Here is a 15,703-nt window from a genome sequence, read left to right as displayed (position 1 = left end):
CTGCCCATTTATCGTCTACATGTTTCCCTGCAAAAACATCATCCCATTGTATTACTACTAGATTAGACCTCAGTTTATTAAAATCTGCCTTTCTAAAGTTTAAAGTCTTTGTTGAACCCAAGTAATCTGTTTTTTGATAATTTATTTCAAATGAAACCATGTTATGATCACTGTTACCCAAATGTTCCAGGACTTGAATATTTGTTATTACTTCTACATTGTTTGATATGACCAAATCCAGAACTGCCCCTCTCCTGGTTGGTTCCTCAATAATTTGGGTCATATAATTATCTTTAAGCACCCCCAAAAACCTGTTTCCTTTTGTTGTAACGCTAATCTCATTGCCCCAGTCTATGTCTGGATAATTAAAATCCCCCATTGTTGTTTACAAAGACTCAGGTTGTAGTACTTGTGCATCTTCCCCTCAAGGTTATCCGCTTATCTGCTAGTCCTTACATATCGGCTTGGATCTCTCGTTATGCCCCTGTGCTCTAACCACAACGGTCTCCTCTGCACCTCTCTTGCTCTCGCTCGCCTTAAACCTTTTTCCGTGAATCTCCCTCACACTCAGTATATGCCAAGCACCGTCTCTTCCCACCATTAAGTCAAACCTTAAACCCCACCTCTTAAATGAAGCATGGCTACTTTCCCACACCCATAGCCGATGCTACCAACCATTGTGGCCAAGCATTGCCATCTACTGAACTTATTCCTTCGTCTGATGTCTCTGCTAGTCTTCCAACATACCACTTAGACTGTAAGCTCTCCGGTGCCGCCTTTGTTGCACTTATTGTATTATAATTCCCTCTACTGCATTGTCTCTTTTGTAAAGCACAGAGTACATTGTGGGCGCTATCTAATATAAAGATATACGTATATCTCTAGCACTAATTAGAACTAAGCAGCAGGGGGCTGAACACTGATCCTAAACAGGAGGGCAAGTGCAAGCTTATGCACTAAACAAAGGCAAGAATCAGGAATGGGAGAAGCGATGAAAAGGGGGGATGTTTAGGTGCAGGTTCTTGGAGAGAAACAGTCACCAAAACCTCTTGGACAAGCACAGCACATTCAATAAATCTAAGGGGCACAAGGGACCAAAGTGAACTAATGGAAATTGTGTCTACAGGCTAAATGCAACCGATTGTCACAATTTTTATACAAATCAATCGTCTCTCTTTTTTTTTTTAATCTTAACCAGATAACATTTGAATTTAGTAGAAAGTGGAAGCCGACTCATTTTTACATGAGGAGCACATTTGACTTTTGGGGGAATTTAATGTTTGAAAGGACGCCAATTACACTGAGCATTTGTTTAAAAAACAACTTTTTGCCCGCTATTTAGGACTGCTCCTTTTAAAGTCACAGAAAGGAATCATGGATCAAAGATAAGGAAAGACATTGAGCCTGGAGGAAATGTTTTTTTGGGGGGGGGGGAGGGAGGAAGGGGGGGAAAGTATTTTGTAAAAGTAAAGAAAGTCAAACGCTGTCAGTAGACCAATTGTTAAAAGGTTCACTTTAAATTATAGTACTATGTATATCCAGGCCCGCCAACAGGGGGGGGACTGCAAGGGTTGGCGTCCCGGGCCCCGTGAGTCAGGGGGCCTGGCCGCCCAGCCCCCCTGCGTGTCCGTTTTATTTAAAAAAAAAGTTTTTTAAAAAAATGGCGGCGATTCCCGTGCACAGACGGAGAGCCGTGGTCCCGGCGCGCATGCGCAGGGAAAGCAGGATGTGTGGCCTGCAGCATGTGGGCCCGCTACCCCCCAGCTCCCAACGTGGGACAGAGGGGAAGCGCCGTGGCGAGCCCATGTCCGCCAACCCAGCTCCCCCCGCACCCGCCAACCCAGCTTCCCCCGCGCGCGCGCCCGCCAACACAGCTTCCCTCGCATCCAGCCGCGGAATTAGCCTGCCAGTCTTGCCCCCCCCCCTCCCAGCCACCTACCTCCCGGGGGGGAAGCGTCTGGCGGGCAAGGAAGCAGCAGTCACCCGGTCAAGGTCAGTCACCCACCCAAGCTGTCACTCACCCACCCCCTCAGGCAGTCAGTCAGTCAGTCAGTCAAGGGCAGTCACCCACCCTCCAGGCAGTCACCCACCCACCCAGTCAGGCAAGGCAGTCACCTGTCTTTTGTTGAAAATATAAAAATAAACAGATTGAATTGTAATTGTAATGTTTTTCCCGTATTACAATAAGAAGAAAACAGTTAAGTAAAAGTTGCGTGCTAAAAAATATTTTTTTCGTCGTAAATGCGCTATGGGGTTGGGGGCGGGGTGGGGAGGAGGACACGACTTAGCTCCTTTCATTTGTCCTGGGCCCCATTATGTCTGTTGGCGGCCCTGTGTATATCCACAGCCTAAATGTATGAGGTGAACAATCCAACTATCACATGGAAAACACAAGATAATGTATTACTATGATTTCATATAAAAATGGTTTCTGTGATGTTCTTTGCATTGACTTCTCCCATATATATTTAAAAAAAAAAAAAATGGAATGGATATTCAAAGTTTAAAAGATGTAAATTGGAAACGTACCCCTCCTAGCTCCTTTATGTCCTTTTCCAACTTTTCAGAGATCACGTTTGATGGTAGGTCTAAGTAAAACACTTTTCCGGTCAATGGCTTGCTTGTAGCTGTTGGGACTTTCTCTGATGGGTTCCTGCCTGTTGGTAATACACATTTTGTTTTCACACCTCTCCCCAGTGTCCCTCCTTCTGTTTGATCAAGGAAATATAAAAAAAGAAATTACGTATAGATAACGGTTTGAGAAACCTTATATGTATGGCCAAGTTATCACAAACGCATTAGGTAAAGTTTGTGAAAAAAGATATTTAGAAACATTAACGGTTTAAAAATAATTTGGAAATATTGCCCTTGGTCTGATTTTCTTTCTTCTGTTTTTAATAAGTGAAATACCCCTACATTTAACCCATTTGATGAACTACTGCTATTCGTTCACCTTGGCCCTAGTTAGAAATGTTTCTTTAGGCAGGAATTGCTAAAACTAGAGAGGGTCTTTCAATCTAAAAAATTGTCAGTATTGTAAATCAGAATGTACCCTTGCAAGGCACCTTGTTTTGTACACTACAGTTTTGCACAAAAAGAGGCAAAAGCTGGTACTGGAGCAGTCTAGAGGTGAGGAAGAAAAATCGAGAGATCCATTGAATGTTTTAGGCTACGCTTATAGTACTGGCTACAGCAACGGCGTGCAGCCACAAAGCAACTCAATGTAGTCCGTAGCGACCGCCCATAGTCGGCCCAACGGCGACGTGTGACGTCACAGCTACCAAAATCGCTGTAGTCAAAAGATTTTGGGATTTACAGACTGCCGCACCATGTGACTGGCAGCAAACCAATCACATAGCATATCTGCCTTCCCCCTAGCTGACGTCACCGCCACTTGCCTCCAGCTACATCGCAAACCAGAATGCAACTTCCGCGACAGCGACATTACGGGTCACCGGTGCCAGTACTATAAGCGTAGCCTAAGGCCTGGGACATGGTTCAGGGAGCGGTGCTGGGCAGCGCTGACGCTCATGCTCTCCTGCTTAAGCAGGAGATTTTTCGTGTCCCTGCATGAGCGTCAGCGAGCGCTCGTGTGCCGGATGGGAGCCGGGGCTAGGGCGCCACGGCGCCGACGTCACGGACTGCCATTGGCTCCTAGCAGTCACGTGACCGGCCCTGCGCTTCCTTCAGCGGCAAAATTTAAACTTGCCTGTCTCCTGCATTTCCGCACGCCTGCGGAAGCGCCGTCTAAAGCCGCGCTGATAGGGATAATGTTTCCCCTCAGCGCGCCCCAGCACGGTCTTTTTGACCATGGCCGAGGCCTTAGGTACAGTGAGCTGTTATTATATATAGTGAACTGATCAATTTAGTATTTCCTCATGTTTCAAATGCTCCTGCCATATATGAAGTAAAAACCCTATTGAGAGAAGGGCTAATCCGGTTAATGTAAATTGCTTGTGACTTTGGCCAAGACAGTTCTTAAGCTTGAGGCCCTGAAAATTAGATTTTAAACTGTGGATGACTCACATGTATATGTATAGCATTGTGGAGACTTCAGAACTGTGAAATAAAAATGAACCACACTTTTAAGTGTACATGAATATAAAACCTTCTACTCACCTTCTTGTAAAACAAAATAGTAAATGCTACCTTAAAATATCTTACAAAAGACATACACAGAAAATGTTCACGAGTGTGTAAAAATCACCCTGAGCTAACAGACTTACTACGTGCTTTGGTGTCCAGGTTCAAGTCATTAACTTTCATTGTTAGAAGACATCACATACTTCATTGACTTTGTCTGCAGCAGGTGGCACTACCTGTATAAAAGGTAAAGAACAGTCACACACTTGTGGCAGTTTTACGTCTAAAGAATTTGATGAGCACCCGTTTTCATGCAATTGATTAAAAAAAAAATCTTGAATTTTCAAAGGACACACAGTATGTATCAAATAATCAAACAACACCCCCCTCCCATGTGGATCAAAATGTCGAACACAGGTCATATTGACCGATTTTTTATTAAGCGGTGCTATTCCACAATGCACCTTATGGCTAATGCAACTGAATGGGCAATAATCTATTTTTCGGCACTACACCGCATCTTATAGAATAGCACCACTAAGTAAATATGAGCCATTATATATGAACAGAGCATTCAGTGCTAGCCAGATCACAGCTGGACATACGCACACACATTCATGATATAAAAACACATATATACAATATTAGAGGTAGACCTTGGAAGTGAGAAAAGGTTGATATTGAAGTCATTGTTCTCCCACCTCTCCATGTTTACCATTAAATCCATTCAGGAATCATCTGGTGGAGGTGGAAGACTTTGCACTCTAAATCCAACATTACATAGCAATGTGTATATGACATAAGCAGCCATTCGTGTTGCATACATGTGTAAATGACAAGCTCAGACAAATGCTGCCTACAAAATGGCTTGACAAAGGTCTGAGGTATAGACTGAAATGTAGAACTAACAATAAAAGTATATTGATTTTTTGCAAAAGACCTCTGGAGTGTCAATACTTGATATTGCCTCCCCATCGATAGTGGATTGTAGTGCACCCGAGGTGTTCCCAACACTGACCATGTGAGTGCACCTATTCTAAACAGTTATTATGACATACGGGAACAGGGGGAAACCGCCAAGATCCAGTATTTGCGTTCGCAAAGTATGATGGTCGCACTGGTGACTTGAAAGATAACTGTGGCTGCATATGCACATTTTTTTTTATGGGGACAAAAAAAAAAAAAAAAAAAAAAAAAAACAAGTGACATTTTAGGTGCCCAGGATATTTTTATATATATACACTGATATACCCGGCGTTGCCCGTGATTTACCCCCCTTCACAGCTGGCTGGCCCCCACATTCACAACTCCGTTCCCCTTCACAGCTCCGTTCCCCCCCTGGCCCCCACATCACCCCCCCCCTGCACCTCATATCACTCTCCCCCCCCCCTTGCACCCCACATCACTCTCCCCACCCCTTGCACCCCACATCACTTCCCCCCCCCTTGCACCCCACATCACTCTCCCCCCCCTTGCACCCCACATCACTCTCCCCCCCCTTGCACCCCACACTCTCCCCCCCTTGCACCCCACATCACTCTCCCCCCTTGCACCCCACATCACTCCCCCCCCCCCTTGCACCCCACATCACTCCCCCCCCCCTTGCACCCCACATCACTCCCCCCCCCCTTGCACCCCACATCACTCCCCCCCCTTGCACCCCACATCACTCTCCCCCCTTGCACCTCACATCACTCTCCCCCCCCTTGCACCTCACATCACTCTCCCCCCCCTTGCACCTCACATCACTCTCTCCCCCCCTTGTACCTCACATCACTCTCCCACCCCTTGCACCTCACATCACTCTCTCCCCCCCCTTGCACCTCACATCACTCTCCCCCCCCCCTTGCACCTCACATCACTCTCCCCCCCCCTTGCACCTCACATCACTCTCCCCCCCCCCCTTGCACCTCACATCACTCCCCCCCCCCCCACCGCTTTCCCTGAGCCTCAGCGCGCCTCCGCACGGGCTCAAGTCTCTATGGACTAAGCCTTATCCTGCAAATCTTAGGCCAAGCTTATAGTGGTGGAGTTGCTGCGTGCGTGGTAGGCTGCGCTTATAGTGACGGCGACGTCATGCTGCGATCGCTGGAAAAATCAAATTGAAGTGACTTGCAGCAATCGCGACCAAGCCGTCGCGCCTACTATAAGCGCACGTGACGGCGTCCATACATTTGTTTTGACGCGACCAATGTCGTCACCCGCGAAAGTGAAAAATAAAATTTACCCGGCTTCCAAATTTTTGGTTGTGGCATCGCCTACTATAAGCGCTTACGACGGAGTCAATTGTTTTGGAGCGACGTCACGTCGCTGTTGCAAGCACTATAAGCGCAGCCATAAGCACACTTCCGTCATTGGCAATAGCAGTTAGCGAAGTGCCTGCGGGCGAAGAGGCGCTCTGACGCGGCAGCGTTTGAGACCATTTTTTTGTCTTCACAGGCGGCTGCTGCGTGACATCAGCGTCACGTGAGCTGGTTAAGCCAATGAGGGCGAACCATCTTCGTGACGCCCCCAGCACTATGAGCAAGGATCGCTTGCGCTGCAGCCGTGCGGCACGGTAGGAGCACGCACTCTCGTTAGCAAGCGGAGTGTATAATATGTGCCTTGCAATGTAAGACGGTTGTACAAAGGGGTACATTTTGCTGAAATATCACACACGACATCCTGCTATCCCCATGTCACATACGTGCGCCCAGCCACATCCCGCCATCCCCATGTCACATACGTGCGCCCAGCCACATCCCACCATCCCCATGTCACATACGTGCGCCCAGCCACATCCCACCATCCCCATGTCACATACGTGCGCCCAGCCACATCCCACCATCCCCATGTCACATACGTGCGCCCAGCCACATCCCACCATCCCCATGTCACATACGTGCGCCCAGCCACATCCCACCATCCCCATGTCACATACGTGCGCCCAGCCACATCCCACCATCCCCATGTCACATACGTGCGCCCAGCCACATCCCACCATCCCCATGTCACATACGTGCGCCCAGCCACATCCCACCATCCCCATGTCACATACGTGCGCCCAGCCACATCCCACCATCCCCATGTCACATACGTGCGCCCAGCCACATCCCACCATCCCCATGTCACATACGTGCGCCCAGCCACATCCCACCATCCCCATGTCACATACGTGCGCCCAGCCACATCCCACCATCCCCATGTCACATACGTGCGCCCAGCCACATCCCACCATCCCCATGTCACATACGTGCGCCCAGCCACATCCCACCATCCCCATGTCACATACGTGCGCCCAGCCACATCCCACCATCCCCATGTCACATACGTGCGCCCAGCCACATCCCACCATCCCCATGTCACATACGTGCGCCCAGCCACATCCCACCATCCCCATGTCACATACGTGCGCCCAGCCACATCCCACCATCCCCATGTCACATACGTGCGCCCAGCCACATCCCACCATCCCCATGTCACATACGTGCGCCCAGCCACATCCCACTTTCGCCCATGTCATATGTGCCCAGCCACATCCCACCATCCCCATGTCACATACGTGTCAGGCACATCCCACCATCCCCATGTCATATCTGCCCAGCCACATCCCACTATCACCCATGTCATATGTGCCCAAGCACACACCACTATCCCCATGTCATATGTGCCCAAGCACACACCACTATCCCCATGTCATATGTGCCCAAGCACACACCACTATCCCCATGCCATATGTGCCCAAGCACACACCACTATCCCCATGCCATATGTGCCCAAGCACACACCACTATCCCCATGCCATATGTGCCAAAGCACACACCACTATCCCCATGTCATATGTGCCCAAGCACACACCACTATCCCCATGCCATATGTGCCCAAGCACACACCACTATCCCCATGCCATATGTGCCCAAGCACACACCACTATCCCCATGCCATATGTGCCAAAGCACACACCACTATCCCCATGCCATATGTGCCCAAGCACACACCACTATCCCCATGCCATATGTGCCCAAGCACACACCACTATCCCCATGCCATATGTGCCAAAGCACACACCACTATCCCCATGTCATATGTGCCCAAGCACACACCACTATCCCCATGCCATATGTGCCAAAGCACACACCACTATCCCCATGTCATATGTGCCAAAGCACACACCACTATCCCCATGTCATATGTGCCCAAGCACACACCACTATCCCCATGCCATATGTGCCCAAGCACACACCACTATCCCCATGCCATATGTGCCCAAGCACACACCACTATCCCCATGCCATATGTGCCAAAGCACACACCACTATCCCCATGTCATATGTGCCCAAGCACACACCACTATCCCCATGCCATATGTGCCCAAGCACACACCACTATCCCCATGCCATATGTGCCCAAGCACACACCACTATCCCCATGCCATATGTGCCAAAGCACACACCACTATCCCCATGTCATATGTGCCCAAGCACACACCACTATCCCCATGCCATATGTGCCAAAGCACACACCACTATCCCCATGTCATATGTGCCAAAGCACACACCACTATCCCCATGTCATATGTGCCCAAGCACACACCACTATCCCCATGCCATATGTGCCCAAGCACACACCACTATCCCCATGCCATATGTGCCCAAGCACACACCACTATCCCCATGCCATATGTGCCCAAGCACACACCACTATCCCCATGTCATATGTGCCCAAGCACACACCACTATCCCCATGCCATATGTGCCAAAGCACACACCACTATCCCCATGTCATATGTGCCAAAGCACACACCACTATCCCCATGTCATATGTGCCCAAGCACACACCACTATCCCCATGTCATATGTGCCCAAGCACACACCACTATCCCCATGTCATATGTGCCCAAGCACACACCACTATCCCCATGTCATATGTGCCCAAGCACACACCACTATCCCCATGTCATATGTGCCCAAGCACACACCACTATCCCCATGTCATATGTGCCCAAGCACACACCACTATCCCCATGCCATATGTGCCCAAGCACACACCACTATCCCCATGCCATATGTGCCCAAGCACACACCACTATCCCCATGTCATATGTGCCCAAGCACACACCACTATCCCCATGTCATATGTGCCCAAGCACACACCACTATCCCCATGTCATATGTGCCCAAGCACACACCACTATCCCCATGCCATATGTGCCCAAGCACACACCACTATCCCCATGCCATATGTGCCCAAGCACACACCACTATCCCCATGTCATATGTGCCCAAGCACACACCACTATCCCCATGTCATATGTGCCCAAGCACACACCACTATCCCCATGTCATATGTGCCCAAGCACACACCACTATCCCCATGTCATATGTGCCCAAGCACACACCACTATCCCCATGTCATATGTGCCCAAGCACACACCACTATCCCCATGTCATATGTGCCCAAGCACACACCACTATCCCCATGTCATATGTGCCCAGCCACATCCCGCCATCCCCATGTCACATACGTGCGCCCAGCCACATCCCACCATCCCCATGTCACATACGTGCGCCCAGCCACATCCCACCATCCCCATGTCACATACGTGCGCCCAGCCACATCCCACCATCCCCATGTCACATACGTGCGCCCAGCCACATCCCACCATCCCCATGTCACATACGTGCGCCCAGCCACATCCCACCATCCCCATGTCACATACGTGCGCCCAGCCACATCCCACCATCCCCATGTCACATACGTGCGCCCAGCCACATCCCACCATCCCCATGTCACATACGTGCGCCCAGCCACATCCCACTTTCGCCCATGTCATATGTGCCCAGCCACATCCCACCATCCCCATGTCACATACGTGTCAGGCACATCCCACCATCCCCATGTCATATCTGCCCAGCCACATCCCACTATCACCCATGTCATATGTGCCCAAGCACACACCACTATCCCCATGTCATATGTGCCCAAGCACACACCACTATCCCCATGCCATATGTGCCCAAGCACACACCACTATCCCCATGCCATATGTGCCAAAGCACACACCACTATCCCCATGTCATATGTGCCAAAGCACACACCACTATCCCCATGTCATATGTGCCCAAGCACACACCACTATCCCCATGTCATATGTGCCCAAGCACACACCACTATCCCCATGCCATATGTGCCAAAGCACACACCACTATCCCCATGTCATATGTGCCAAAGCACACACCACTATCCCCATGTCATATGTGCCCAAGCACACACCACTATCCCCATGTCATATGTGCCCAAGCACACACCACTATCCCCATGTCATATGTGCCCAAGCACACACCACTATCCCCATGTCATATGTGCCCAAGCACACACCACTATCCCCATGTCATATGTGCCCAAGCACACACCACTATCCCCATGTCATATGTGCCCAAGCACACACCACTATCCCCATGCCATATGTGCCCAAGCACACACCACTATCCCCATGCCATATGTGCCCAAGCACACACCACTATCCCCATGTCATATGTGCCCAAGCACACACCACTATCCCCATGTCATATGTGCCCAAGCACACACCACTATCCCCATGTCATATGTGCCCAAGCACACACCACTATCCCCATGCCATATGTGCCCAAGCACACACCACTATCCCCATGCCATATGTGCCCAAGCACACACCACTATCCCCATGTCATATGTGCCCAAGCACACACCACTATCCCCATGTCATATGTGCCCAAGCACACACCACTATCCCCATGTCATATGTGCCCAAGCACACACCACTATCCCCATGTCATATGTGCCCAAGCACACACCACTATCCCCATGTCATATGTGCCCAAGCACACACCACTATCCCCATGTCATATGTGCCCAAGCACACACCACTATCCCCATGTCATATGTGCCAAGCCACATCCCGCCATCCCCATGTCACATACGTGCGCCCAGCCACATCCCACCATCCCCATGTCACATACGTGCGCCCAGCCACATCCCACCATCCCCATGTCACATACGTGCGCCCAGCCACATCCCACCATCCCCATGTCACATACGTGCGCCCAGCCACATCCCACCATCCCCATGTCACATACGTGCGCCCAGCCACATCCCACCATCCCCATGTCACATACGTGCGCCCAGCCACATCCCACCATCCCCATGTCACATACGTGCGCCCAGCCACATCCCACCATCCCCATGTCACATACGTGCGCCCAGCCACATCCCACCATCCCCATGTCACATACGTGCGCCCAGCCACATCCCACTTTCGCCCATGTCATATGTGCCCAGCCACATCCCACCATCCCCATGTCACATACGTGTCAGGCACATCCCACCATCCCCATGTCATATCTGCCCAGCCACATCCCACTATCACCCATGTCATATGTGCCCAAGCACACACCACTATCCCCATGTCATATGTGCCCAAGCACACACCACTATCCCCATGCCATATGTGCCCAAGCACACACCACTATCCCCATGCCATATGTGCCAAAGCACACACCACTATCCCCATGTCATATGTGCCAAAGCACACACCACTATCCCCATGCCATATGTGCCCAAGCACACACCACTATCCCCATGTCATATGTGCCCAAGCACACACCACTATCCCCATGTCATATGTGCCCAAGCACACACCACTATCCCCATGTCATATGTGCCCAAGCACACACCACTATCCCCATGTCATATGTGCCCAAGCACACACCACTATCCACATGTCATATGTGCCCAAGCACACACCACTATCCCCATGTCATATGTGCCCAAGCACACACCACTATCCCCATGTCATATGTGCCCAAGCACACACCACTATCCCCATGTCATATGTGCCCAAGCACACACCACTATCCCCATGCCATGTGCCCAGCCACATCCCACCATCCCCATGTCATATGTGCCCAGCCACATCCCACTATCATATATGTGCCCATCCACAGTGCTAGCGCTTTAAAAACAGACCGCGCCTGACATGACGCCCCACTATATAACTATGGGGTGTTATCACACTGATTCTGCGCGGTATCTGTCTGTATCGCACACACTACAATATCTTACGTCACATCACTGTACGTCTCGCGCTCCTCCGGCGGTTACCAGGCTCCAGTTTGAATTGAACCACGTGACTCCTGCATTATTTAAATAGCGCAGGCGGCCTCACATCATAACAACCCGGCCTGGCCCACCCCATACAGAGGGTGCAGACCACCCACCCCATACAGAGGGTGCAGACCCCCCACCCACCCCATACAGAGGGTGCAGACCCCCCACCCCATACAGAGGGTGCAGACCCCCCACCCCATACAGAGGGTGCAGACCCCCCACCCACCCACCCCATACAGAGGGTGCAGACCCCCCACCCCATACAGAGGGTGCAGACCCCCCCCACCCACCCCACACAGAGGGTGCAGACCCCCCACCCACCCCACACAGAGGGTGCAGACCCCCCCCCCCCCCACCCACAGGGTGGAGACCCCCCCCACCCACCCCATACACAGGGTGCAGATACACAGGGTGCAGATACACAGGGTGCAGACCCACCCACCCCATACACAGGGTGCAGACCCACCCACCCACCCCATACACAGGGTGCAGACCCCCCCACCCACCCCATACACAGGGTGCAGACCCCCCCACCCACCCCATACACAGGGTGCAGACGCACACAGAGGGTGCAGACCCCCCGCCCGCATTCCGCACTCACCGCCCCCCGCACAGCTCCCGAGCTCCCCTAAAAAGGGCTGCGTCCGGTGCTCCTGCTGAGCCCGTGTCCTGCGCGTTGCCCCCCCGTCCCTCTTCTCTCTAATATTCAATAGTTTGTATGATTCCACCGCTCTTGTATTTTAATCACCCGCTTGTTTCCCGCCACTCCGCTGCAGCCTCCTCCACCGAGGTAAACGCAGCAGAAAGCTGTCCAGGAAACAGCAGATTCCACTCACTGCACAGGACAGGGCTGCAGACTCAGCTGTTTGTCATGCAAAGCATGTAACAAGAAACAGAACTCATTATTATTATTATTTGCACCCTGGTATTCTATGAAAAACACTGTTTCTTCTGTAAGCTCTGACCATCCTTTCCCACAACTGCTGAATTAGTGGGATAATACTGCCATTCCCTAGTAATACATTCTACAAATAAAAAAGGAAACAAAAAATATTGTAAGTTATTTATTGATTCAGTGTTCTTTCTGTGAGGTTTGATATTCTTTCTACATACAGTAAGTCAACCATACAATTCTATCTATATTGTGTTTATGTGCTAAACTTGTAGATGTTGGCTGTTCGCTATAGATAAGAATTCTCTAGAAGGCTCAACTGTAATATATATATCAGCACAATATTCTGGAAATAGGGCTGCTCTTAAAATCTAATCTGTTCATTTATTTGGGTCTCCATTTACAGTTGCGTGAAAAAGAAAGTACACCCTCTTTGAATTCTATCGTTTTACATATCAGGACATAATAACAATCATCTGTTCCTTAGCAGGTCTTAAAATTAGGTAAATACAACCTCAGATGAACAACACATGACATATTTATTTATTTATTTATAAAATATTTTACCAGGAAGTAATACATTGAGAGTTACCTCTCGTTTTCAAGTATGTCCTGGGCACAGAGTAAAACAAAATAATACATGGTTACAAATACAGTTACATAAATGAACAAGGTATACATTATATACAAGACATTGCATGCACAGTTAAAGAAAATATATATTATGAGCGTATGAAACAGTTACAGACCAGATTAAAGTGTGAGACAGCCTTAGATTTGAAATAACTTAAGCTGGTGGTGGATGTGAGAGTCTCTGGTAGGTTGTTCCAGTTTTGGGGTGCACGGAAGGAGAAGGAGGAACGTCCGGATACTTTGTTGAGTCTTGGGACCATGAATAGTCTTTTGGAGTCTGATCTCAGGTGATAGGTACTGCAGGTGGTAGGGGTGAGGAGCTTGTTCAGGTACCTGGGTAGCTTGCCCAGAAAGTATTTGAGGGTGAGACAGGAAAGGTGAACTTTGCGCCTAGACTCTAGTGATGACCAATCTAGTTCTTTGAGCATTTCGCAGTGATGTGTGTTGTAGTTGCATTGGAGAACAAAACGACAAATTGAATTGTAGAGGGTGTCAAGTTTGCTAAGGTGGGTTTGAGGAGCCGAGCCATATACTATGTCTCCATAGTCAATAATTGGCATTAGCATCTGCTGTGCAATACGCTTTCTGACCAGGAGACTTAGGGAGGATTTGTTCCTGTAAAGTACCCCTAGTTTGGCATAGGTCTTGGTTGTCAGGGTATCAATGTGCATCCCGAATGTTAAGTGGGAGTCAAACCATAAGCCCAGGTATTTAAAACTAGTGACAGGTGTTAGGGTGGTTTTAGCGTTGGTTCTAATCAGGAGCTCAGTCACTGGAAGCTTTACAAATTTAGTCTTGGTCCCAAATACCATTGTTACAGTCTTGTCATTGTTTAAAAACAGTTTGTTTTGGGAAATCCAGTTTTCGAGTCTCAAAAAGTCAGACTGAAGTATGTGTTGAAGGTCAGAGAGGCTATGGCTGTGTGTATACAGGATTGTGTCATCTGCATACATGTGTATTGAGGCTTCCTTACAAGCTGTGGGAAGATCATTAATGAACACTGAGAAGAGTAGGGGCCCCAGAACAGAGCCTTGCGGGACACCACAGGTGATATCCAGGGGGTTGGAGTTAGAGCCTGAGATGGACACATGTTGGGATCTTCCTGATAGGTAGGACTGAAACCAGTTTAAAGCATGTTTCCCTATTCCAGAGCTCTGGAGTTTGTTAAGCAGGCTAACATGATCAACTGTGTCAAAAGCCTTTGCAAAATCTAGGAATACTGCACCAGTGAGCTGTCCCCGTTCCATTCCACACTGGATTTCATTGCAAACTTTTAGCAGGGTAGTTACGGTGGAGTGTTTGGGACGAAACCCAGACTGGAATTGGCTAGGGAAATTTGTCTTGGTGTAGAAATCGCTTAATTGGGAGTGGACACATTTTTCCATAACTTTGGATAGAATTGGGAGAAGTGAGATTGGCCTGTAGTTTGAGACAGTGTTTTTGTCCCCACTTTTGAAGATTGGGACAACTCTGGCAGTTTTCCAGGTCTTAGGGATATGGCCTGCAGACAGGATAGAGTTGACTATGGACGCAATTGCTGGGGCACCAAGTCGTAGGAACCTAGATTGTAGTAAGTCGGGTCCACATTGGCTGCTTAGTTTTAGTTTGAGGAGCGCTTGTGTAATCTCCTTTTCAGATACTGGGCTAAATTGAAAATTGTGGGCAGTGTTGGGAGGGGGTGGGACTATAGGGGTACTCCCAGGATGAGATTCAGGTTTGGGGTTTGTGCTGCGTTTCGCTAATAAGTTAGTGGCACACCCCACAAAGTAATCATTGAATGCATTTGCAATGTCAGTGGGGTTTGTCAGAGTAAATCCCCCTTAGTGATATTACTTGGTTGTTGATGGTTAGGAGCCTGGAATATATTGTTGATAACCTTCCAGAAGTTAGCTGGGTTTGATGTATTTTGTATTACACCGTGTCATGATTTATTTAACAAAAATAAAGCCAAAATGGAGAAGCTATGTGAAA

General features: G+C 49.4%; 1 protein-coding gene across 8 annotated transcripts in view; it reads right to left on the bottom strand.

Moving 5' to 3' along the window:
• The window catches only part of DBF4 (DBF4-CDC7 kinase regulatory subunit), a 35,874-nt gene extending 22,852 nt beyond the window's left edge, over positions 1–13,022 (bottom strand). Inside the window, exons 1-3 of one of the 8 annotated variants that reach the window (XM_075587453.1) lie at positions 12,956–13,022; positions 4,227–4,319; positions 2,530–2,708 (exon numbers count right to left, since the gene is read on the bottom strand). In XM_075587453.1, the coding sequence (XP_075443568.1) occupies positions 2,530–2,708; positions 4,227–4,266 (219 nt within the window). In that variant the 5' untranslated portion in view covers positions 4,267–4,319; positions 12,956–13,022. The other 7 variants (XM_075587458.1, XM_075587452.1, XM_075587457.1 and 4 more) reach the window with 7 other exon arrangements.
• Positions 13,023–15,703: the final 2,681 nt, after the last annotated feature.

The sequence above is a fragment of the Ascaphus truei genome, chromosome 2 (genome assembly GCF_040206685.1).
Source record: "Ascaphus truei isolate aAscTru1 chromosome 2, aAscTru1.hap1, whole genome shotgun sequence".
Taxonomy (NCBI): Eukaryota; Metazoa; Chordata; class Amphibia; order Anura; family Ascaphidae; genus Ascaphus; species Ascaphus truei.
Note: the sequence above shows the minus strand (reverse complement) of the source record. Positions and strands in the feature narration are given on the sequence as shown.